The sequence below is a fragment of the Otolemur garnettii genome, unplaced genomic scaffold (genome assembly GCF_000181295.1).
Source record: "Otolemur garnettii isolate 467f Iridium unplaced genomic scaffold, OtoGar3 scaffold00087, whole genome shotgun sequence".
In the NCBI taxonomy this organism is placed as follows: Eukaryota; Metazoa; Chordata; class Mammalia; order Primates; family Galagidae; genus Otolemur; species Otolemur garnettii.
Genome location: NW_003852482.1, coordinates 1097615 through 1106561, shown reverse-complemented (window position 1 = coordinate 1106561; position 8947 = coordinate 1097615). Strand labels below are relative to the sequence as shown.

Sequence of the window (8947 nt, the reverse complement as noted above, 5' to 3'; positions counted from 1 at the left end):
GCCTGTTGAGCTATAGGCGCCGAGCCTGGTTGCAGTATCCTTAAGACATCAGGCAGGACTAGGCCGCAAGGAGAGCAAGGAGTCCTGGGCTGGGTGCTTGAGGACTGCTCAGAGGGCTAGCTGGGCTCCTGTCCCCAGGCTGGACGGCAGGTGCCAGAAGATGGACATGACTTTCACCAAGGGGGCCACAGAGGGACAGTTCAGCAACCCAGGTGAAGCTGGACCAGGCGCGAGCAGGGCAGAGGGTGTGGGGAGTCTTGGGGGTTGTGCAGGCTGCTGGATCTAGAGGGGCCATGTGTGGGTTATGCACTCTGAGAGCAGGGCATCCCAGGGTGAGTGGGGGTGTCCTGGGTGGGGATCACCAGCTTTCCCTCCCTCAGCTATGGCCCAGACTGACATCCGCGTGGCCTTCACGGATTACCAGCATTTCGCCTTGTTATACTTCAAGACACAGAAGGGGGATGTGCAGAATATCTGGCTGCAGCTCTATGGTGGGTGGCAAGTTGGGTGTAGGTCCTGACAGCTACTTCCTCTCCAGGCACAGGTCTCTCCCTAAGGAGGGCCAATCCAGAGTGTTGCCCCAATGTCCGGTCCAGCATGTTCTGAACATGCAGGCATGACCCTGAGACCTCCATTTATGGCTACCCCTCCTCTCCCCTCCTCCCTGAGGCTGCCCCTCAGTCCTCATCGGGCTCCCTGCCTTCAGCCCGAGCCCCGGAGCTGTTTCCTGAAGGCGCCCAGAAGATGCAGCTGCTGGCATCCCAAGTGGGCCTGAGCCCCAGCCAGGGCGCCCTGCTGCCCAAGTCCGGTGAGCATTGCCCTCGCTCCTGATGGGAGGACCAGGCCCCAAATGTCACTTCCACTGTCCCCATCAGGGGCAGCCACATCTTTCTGAGCCTGGGGAGGGCAAGATGTTGCCCGGGCAGTTGCCCCCAGGAGGAGATGGCAGTTTGGGGGCCTCCACCCCAGGAAAAGGGTGTCCCCCATCGGCTCTTCAGGCCTGCTCTCTCCCACAGACCAGTGTGCCGGCACCCTGTCCCAGGTGAGTGGACCACACAGTGCGCAGTGCTTGCTGACCAATGCAGGAGGCCTCTCCCCGTGGGGTCAGGGTGGCACAGTGGGGCCATCCCAGTAGGGGTAGGGAGTGGTGACCACAGCACCAGGCCAGGAGCCCCAGGCAGCAATAGGGCTTGGTTGCTGGACTGGGCAGGACAGGGAGCAGGAGCCTCCCCTCCACCCCCATCCTGCCCATGTTTTGCAGTGAGGGATCCAGCCTGGAGCGCTGCCCCACAGAGCCCTGTTTCTCTCCACACCCCTATTCCAGCTCAATAAATGGTCTCTCAAAGCCTGTGGCCAACTGTGCCTCAAGGAGGTGGAGGTGTGGCGATGGGGGTGGGAAAGAGAGGGGCGGGGCAGGGAAGCTGGGGGGGGGACTGGAAAGGAGGGAATTGCTGAGGGCCAACTCTGGACAGGCAAGGTGGGGAGGTGCCCTGGGGGAGGAGCTGGCCCCACTCCCCTCCTCTGTCTGGTGCTGGGTCTTGGACCTGGTCAGTGGGGAGTTGTGGATGTGGGGTATGGGGCAAGCCCCTCGCTGGGCACTGCCAGGCTTTGCTTGTCTCGGCAGGCGTTTAGCCTGGGACTCGCCAAAGTTCAGGTCTGCGGGAGGGAGGCAGTGAAGGGGTTTTCTTGGTTCCCGAGGATCCTGGACGCCCAGACTAACGGTGTGCCCTAGCTCAGCAGTGTGTAGTCATTGCACGAACCTGGAGCCACCTGCACCCAAGGCTTCAGGAACGCTGTGGATCATCTTGGCCTTCCCGGGACCTCCCCAAGGGCAACGTGGGGAGACTGTATCTGGGCAACTTCAGCCCCAGGCTCTCCTCCCATGGCCCAGGGTACCCCACTACCTGTGCCCCGCAAGGCCAGGCTGCTGCAGAGACCCAGTGTGATACCACCTCTGGCCCAGACCCTCCCTGCTGAGGGTGGGGGGAGAGGACGCCAGGGCCATGAATAAAACTGCCCTGCCTTTGTATTCATTGGGGAGAATATCGTTATTTAAAGATGTCCTGAAGTGGTTATAGTGCCAGCCACATACACCGAGGCTGGCAGGTTCAAACCCAGCTCAGGCCAGCTAAATAACAATGACAACTGCAACCAAAAAATAGCTGAGCATTGAGGCCAGCACCTATAGCCAGGGAGGCTGGGGCAAGAGAATCACTTAAGCCCGGGATTTGGAGGTTGCTGTGAACTGTGACGCCCTCTACTGAGGGCGATAAAGTGAGATTCTGTTACTAAAAAAAATTTAAAATAAAAATAAAATAAAGATGTCCTGAAGAATTGGAGGATAGGCTTGGCGCCCGTAGCTCACATACACCGGGGCTGGCGGGTTCAAACTCCACCCAGGCCTGCTAGACAACAATGACAACTACAACAAAAAAGTAGCCAGGCGTTGTGGCAGGTGCCTGTAGTCCCAGCTATTTGTGAGGCTGAGGCAAGAGAATGGCTTAAGTCCAAGAGTTTGACATTGCTGTGAGCTGTGACAGCACAGCACTCTGTGCTGTCGCCCTCAGTAGAGTGCGACAAAGTGGGACTGTGTCTCAAAAAAAAAAAAAGAAAGAATTGGGGGGGGGGTAAATGGCATATTGCCTGTATGGTTCAGCAAAATAATAACATAATACTGATTGTAAATTTGTCAAAATGTTAGTTGATTCATCTGGATGGTAGAACAATTGAGGTGGTAGCATTTAGGGCCCACCCAGAAAATCCAAGATAATTGCCCCATCTCAAGATCACATCTGCAGCCTGGGAGGCTGAGGAGGTAGGGCTGCCTGAGCCCAAGAATTCAAGGCTGCAGGGAGCTACGATTATGCTACTGCACTCCAGCAAAAAATGATTGCATCTGTGTGCTTTACGTGCATAAATCAGAGGTCCCACTCCCCATCCACCCTGCTGAAACCTCCACCAGCCCACACCTTTCATCCATCCATCCATTCATTCATTCACAACATTCATTGAGCATCTCTATGTACCAGGCATTAAGCACTGAAGAGACAGATATGGTGGCAAATAAAACAGAAACCCCTGTCCTCATGTGTTGCAACCCGGGAACTGAGCCTCAGTGCAGGGGACTGGGAGTTCCCCAAGCAGGGACTTTACCTGACTGCCCAGAGTCCAGCATACAGAGGGAGAGGAGGTGTGATAAATTGACATGCACACATGGTTTCTTGACCCATGAGAGAAAACACTGTATCAGCTTCTAGCAAGACAGGTAGGAACAGCCTCCACCCAATTATCCAAGGCCTTTTTGTTGGTCTTTTGGGGGCATGCATATGTTAAGTAAAAAAGTGAGAAGGTATCAGTCTTATATTTTAATTAAACAGGCAGTTTTTTGTTTAAGGAAGAGTGCTATCAGAGTGAAGGACAGAGGAGCATTAAAGTACAGATCAAAGGTATCAAAGGTAGGGTTTTTTTGTTTTTTTTTTTGAGACAGAGCCTCAAGCTGTCCCCCTGGGTAGAGTGCCATGGCATTACAGCTCACAGCAACCTCCAACTCCTGGGATCAAGCGAGTCTCCTGCCTCCGCCTTCCAAGTAGCTGGGACCACAGGCGCCCGCCACAAGGCCCGGCTATTTTTTTTTGGTTGCAACCGTCATTGTTGTTTTGGCGGGTCCGGGCTGGGGATTTGAACCCACCACCTTAGGTGTACGTGGCTGGCGCCTTGGCCAGTTGAGCTATAGGCGCCGAGCCCAAAGGTAGGGTTTTAATGAGAGTTACGGCCCACAGGTTAAATAGCTGCAGCTGGAGGGTAATTGTTAGTTGCTTTTTAGTTTTATTTATATCCTACCTCTAAGCTGCTGATTTCTATCTAGACATTTCCCAGCCTAGTTTTCATCTATTCTAATGGATATTCCACCACCACTACCCCCCACCTTAAGTGTACATAACAGCAGAGAGGCTGAGGCCCATGGCTGTATGCTGCTCCAGTTCTTGGGGATGCCAGCCTACACTAGCTTTTACCCACACTCACGGACTTCACAGGAGAGACTGACAGTAAGCAGGACAAATAAGTGTATCACATCTACTGCGGAATAACAAATTACCCCCAAATTTGGCAGCGTTAAACAAGTGTGTGTTGCGGCCCACTTTTTTTTTTTTTTTTTGAGACAGAGCTTCACTTTGTCATCCTCAGTAGAGTGCTATGGCGTCACAGCTCACAGCAACCTCAAACTCCTGGGCCTAAGCAATTCTCCTGCCTCAAGCCTCCCAAGCAGCCAGGACCACAGGCGCTGGCCACAATGCCTAGCCATTTTTTTTCGTTGTAATTGTCACTGTTGTCTGGCAGGCCTGGGCCAGATTCAAACCCACCAGCTCCGGTGTATGTGGCCAGCACCCTAGCTGCCTATACAGGTGCCGGGCCTCTTTTTTTTTTTTTTTTTAATAGATGGGGTCTTGCTCTATCATCCAGGTTAGAGTGCAGTAATGGCCTCATAGATTACTGCAGCCTCAAATTCCTGGGCTCAAGTGATCCTCCTACCTCAGCCTCCTGAGTAGGTGGGACTATAGATGTGTGCCACCAAGGCTGAGTGATTTAAAAAGATTTTTTAGACATAGGGCCTTGCTGTGTTGTTTAGGCTGGTCTTGAATTGTTGGACTTAAGTGATCCTCCTGCACTGGCCTACCAAAGTGTTATGGATATAGGTGTAAGCCATCACAGCTGGCTTGTCAGAAATCTGGCCCTCCAATACAAGATCAAGCTGTTGGCTGAGGCTATGGTTTGATGGGAAGGCTCAGCTGGGAAGGAGGATGTTTGCTTCACCTTGTCTCACTGGTTATTGGCAGTCTTTAATCCTTTGCCACACGGACATCTCCACAGGGCTGTCTCATGTCATGCTGGGCAATATAGGAGGGAGGGAGAAGTGACATCCCACTACTTCTGCCATATTCTAGTAACTAGAAAAACATCCAGCTCGAGGGAAGAAGATTACACAAAGGTATAATTCTCCAGGAGGCTGGAATGGTTGGGGCCATCCTAGAGACTGCTACCACAATAGGTAAACTAGAATGTCCTTTATAAAGTGACAATAAGAGAAATAAGCAAGTGAAACAGAGAGTGTTATGAGAGCTGAAATGTTATGTGCAGTGACCAGGGAAGGCGACTTTTGAGTATAGATCTAAAAGAAAGAGTGTAAGACACAGGAAGTAGGTGAGTCTGGGGGAAGGATGTGCCAGGCAGACACAACAGCTCGTGCAAAGGCCCTAAGATATGAGTCTCAGCAGGCCTGAAGGGCAGTGAACCAGAAGGAAGAAGCTGAGGATCACTTGTGATACAGCCCAGGTTGCAAACTCACTGGCCCGCCCCACAGCCACCCTACAGTCACCCCAGCCTTCTTGCAAAGCCTTGAGCAGAGCTGTTCTTCTCCTTCCACAGGGCCTGTGCCTGGGACCCTCTCTTCTGGCACGTTCCCTCCTTGTCTAGCTCAAAGTTGCAATTCAGACAGCACCTGCTCCCCATCCAGGGTGCTCCCATCCTGCAGCATCAGCTGCAGTTTCTGCCTAGCACTTGGCGCCAAGTGAGCGTGTTTGTCTATTATTTGTCTCTCCCATTAACTCTTACAAGTCCCGGGGGATCAGAGACCTTGACTATAGGTCCAGATGTCCTGGAGGCCTAAGACAGCGTGAGGCATGCAAGAGACCTGGCAGTAATAGGTGGGATGCATGGAGGAGTGGGAAACCCCCTACACTGGTTACTATCCTTTACTCACTTTTTGTCCTTTGACATGCTGCAGTTAGGTGTTAGGAAGCCTCGTGTTTGTATCTAGAAACGATGTGCTGGTGAGGGCTGCCGCTGGGCCAGGGGCGGGACGTGCCCGCCTAATCCAAGGGGTGAACTTGAGACTCCGCCGGGACTAAGGAGCGCTGCTGAGTAACCCTCCCCACCGGAGCCAAGGGTGGCGCTCCGGTGCCAGGACACAGCCTTGACTCTGTCCCCGGCCCTCGCACTAAGCTCTGCCCCCGGGCTCCGCTCAGTGCGGGCCCAGCCTCTGAGGAGACAGCTTTGGGCCAGGCTCCGACCTACTCAGGCTCCCTAGGCCTCACGACCGACTAGCGCTTGGCTTCTGAAACCGACATTCCGCGCAGGCGCACTAAACACACAACAGGCCTGCCTTTTCCGGCTTTTCGGGTCTGTTGTGTCCGGGTCTCGGCTGGAAGAGCTGCGATGGCGCTACCGCTGCCGCTGTCCCCGCCACTTTGCACGCTGCCTCCGGGCCCCGGGCCGCCCCGCTTTGTGTGCTATTGTGAGGGAGAGGGAAGCGGGGGTGGGGACTGCGGCGGCTTCAACCTCTAGTGAGTGGGGTCGGCGGGAGGTGTGGGGCTCGGGGTGTCTGGGCGGCCCCGCCTGATAGCCGCTCCTCTCCCGGTCCCAGTGTGACTGACGCAGTGACGCTGTGGAGCACCTGCTTCACGCCGGACAGCCTGGCTGCCCTCGTGAGTAACGGGGCACCTGGACAGGTTAGGGAGCTTGCAACACCCCATACCTGCAGGCCAAAGCATCTATGCGCTAAAGGGAATCTGGGATTCCCCCAAAGGGACTGCGCACCCCCATTTCCCTGCTTAGTTGTTGTAGTCTTGAAATTGTCCTTGGATCCCAGGTGGCTCTGGGGTCTGGCAGGTTTGGGGTGCCCCCAGTGGGTCTAGGGTCTTCAGGAAGCTGGTGACAAGCCCCTGTGCCCTGTAGAAAGCCCGTTTTGGCCTGCATGCAGCTGAAGACATCACTCCTCGGTTCAGGTAAGACGCAAGCAGGGAGAAAAGAGGTGGGAGTCGGGTGGGTCTGGCCACAGTACTCAGCACCTCTCCTCTCCCAGGGCAGCCTGTGAGCAGCAAGCTGTGACTCTGACCCTGCAGGAAGACAGAGCATCTCTGACCTTTTCAGAGGGGCCCTCGGCCCTGGCCTTTGACCTCTCCAAGGTGCCTGGCCCAGCGGCAGCCCCTAGGTTGCAGGCACTGACACTGGGCCTAGCAAAACGTGTGTTCAGCCTGGAGCGGCAGCTGGCAGGTGAGATGGGAGTAGGAATCTTCCACCCTCATTAGGATCCCCTGCTCCTGACACCAAGTGGGCTGTCCACTGGCTTTTTCCCCCAGCCACAGAAGAGATAGCTGCCAGCCCCAGGAAGAACCCCAGGCATACAGGGCCTCAGCTTTTCTTGCCAGGTGAGGTGTGTCAGTCTGACTTGGGTTGGGGCTGTGCTCTTTCTCCTGGAACACAGTTTTCCCAGAAGAAGCCTCAAGTGAGAGAGGACCTATGTTTTTAGAGGGAATTGTGACCTGGGCTGTTGTCAGGTTTAGGAGCCCTTGCATCGTATTTCCCCCCAGACCCAGATCCCCAGAGAAGCGGCTCTGGACCTGGAGTCAGGAGACGGTGTCCAGGAGAGTCCCTCATCAACCCTGGCTTCAAGAGGTATTTGCCCACTGGCCCTTTCCTGTGCCTACGGTCTGAGCCTGGACTCTACCTCTCCCTCCACACCCCATAGTGTCACCCTCTTCTGTCCTAGTAAGAAACCAGCTGGTGGTGTAAACTTTGATGAAACCTGAAAGTACAGCAAAAATGTGGTTCTGCTGAGAGTCTGCATGCGGGGGAGGGGCAACCTCCAAGGCCCCCCACTGGGAAATCTCCACCACCAGTTCCACCTGCCTGTCCTGCTGCTGGGAAGGAATAAAACAGCTCTTCAAGTCCCTTCCCCATCAAATAAATGTTCTCTCAGGTGGAGGTGTTGGTCACACTCTGGCTCCTGGACATTGGCCTGGGGAGGGGACCAGGGAACCTCCTTGGGGTCCATACTCTGGGTAGGGGGCCACAGGATATAACAGATACACCAGGCACCCAGGTCTCTAGAGGAGGCTCTTTCTTGTTGGGTCTGGGGATGGCAAGAGAGATCTCTGACCTGTCTAGATATTCCTGCCTAGACAGCCCAGGACCTAAAACAGGCCCACCCAGGGGCAGGGCTCTCCCAGGCTTGGAACTCTATTCCCACTTTCAGGCCCCACCCAGGTAGGGCACGGCTGCAAGTGCTCCACACAAGGAGGCGCACAGCAGAAAGTCCTCTGTAGGCACATGTTTGGATGGCCAGCACCCTGACGCCCCTAGGGGGAGGGGCTTGGCCTGCTGAGTGGGACCCAGCTGTGGAATTTAGGCCCACCTGGCCTGGAGCCCAGAGATGGCTTTTGTGGGTTCTCCTCCCCACCCTCCTTGGCCATCCAGGGTGCCCTGCCCAACCCTGGCCTGACTGGTTTGGGAGCCCAATCCTGTCCCCAAGATCCCTGATGCCATCACTGCAAGTGGGTGGCCTGGCTAAGCATGGGGAAATGGACCGCACCCTGACTGCTGGTCCCTCCTGCCCCTGTCTCCTTGTTCACCTTGGGCTTAGTGTCCTACCCTGGAGGTTTGGGGGTTAGAAGCACTTCCAGGTAGGGTCTCTGGCCCCTCAGATGTCAGGACACACTGACTCCAGATAGAGAAACCTTTATGGGGCTGCAGATGAGGGGGCAGGGCGTGGGTGCACAACATGCTGGTAGGCTGTCAGTATCTCGGCGCTGTGTGGACATGTGTACTTGAACTCCTTTTCCAGCAGCGCATGGTCTAGGTAGTTGCGTACACCCCACATTTGGGTGGGGATGGGTGCCTGGCGGAAGTGTGTGCACACGATCTGTGGATAATGGTGCTGTTAGGACCCTCTGCAGGGTCTGTATGCACCCCCACCCATGCTTACACTCACATCGACAATGTGCAACTTGGGCAGCAGGCTGCAGTCAGCCAGTGAGAGCTGGTCTCCATCCAGGAAGCGGCGGCGGGACTCACGCAGCTGGGGCTCCTGCTCCAGCTCATGCTCCAGGGGTTGGCGCAGGTACCTGTCCAGCCTAGCAAGGGCACGCAGCAACTGCTGGTACAGGGCTGG

The 8947-nt window shown here is 55.3% G+C and overlaps 2 protein-coding genes across 5 annotated transcripts in view; one reads left to right on the top strand and one right to left on the bottom strand.

Moving 5' to 3' along the window:
* The first annotated feature begins 6040 nt into the window (after positions 1–6040).
* PAXX (PAXX, non-homologous end joining factor) lies at positions 6041–7761 on the top strand. Of its 4 annotated transcripts, none has more exons than XM_023516215.1 (7): positions 6041–6341; positions 6422–6482; positions 6733–6782; positions 6860–7050; positions 7137–7205; positions 7368–7452; positions 7551–7761. In XM_023516215.1, the coding sequence occupies exons 1-7, from the start codon at positions 6214–6216 to the stop codon at positions 7567–7569; spliced, it is 603 nt and encodes a 200-aa protein (XP_023371983.1). In that variant the 5' UTR covers positions 6041–6213; the 3' UTR covers positions 7570–7761. The 4 variants fall into 4 exon arrangements, with proteins under 4 accessions (XP_023371983.1, XP_003794985.1, XP_023371982.1 ...); XM_003794937.3 differs by having other exon boundaries at positions 7547–7761; XM_023516214.1 differs by having other exon boundaries at positions 7526–7761.
* Positions 7762–8468: 707 nt separating this feature from the next.
* The window catches only part of CLIC3 (chloride intracellular channel 3), a 1999-nt gene continuing 1520 nt past the window's right edge, over positions 8469–8947 (bottom strand). Inside the window, exons 5-6 of the mRNA XM_012808245.2 lie at positions 8768–8947; positions 8469–8698 (exon numbers count right to left, since the gene is read on the bottom strand). The exon at positions 8768–8947 is cut by the window's right edge and continues 3 nt beyond it. Of these exons, the coding sequence (XP_012663699.1) occupies positions 8516–8698; positions 8768–8947 (363 nt within the window). The 3' untranslated portion in view covers positions 8469–8515. The remainder of the gene's footprint in view (positions 8699–8767) is intronic.

Bases quoted from the DNA above. Each gene is read 5' to 3' on its own strand.
- PAXX (XM_012808236.2), top strand. From the start codon at position 6,214: ATGGCGCTACCGCTGCCGCTGTCCCCGCCACTTTGCACGCTGCCTCCG. The intron at 6,483-6,732 runs GTGAGTAACGGG...TGTGCCCTGTAG, and splicing joins CGGACAGCCTGGCTGCCCTC to AAAGCCCGTTTTGGCCTGCA. The intron at 7,051-7,136 runs GTGAGATGGGAG...TTTTTCCCCCAG, and splicing joins CCTGGAGCGGCAGCTGGCAG to CCACAGAAGAGATAGCTGCC.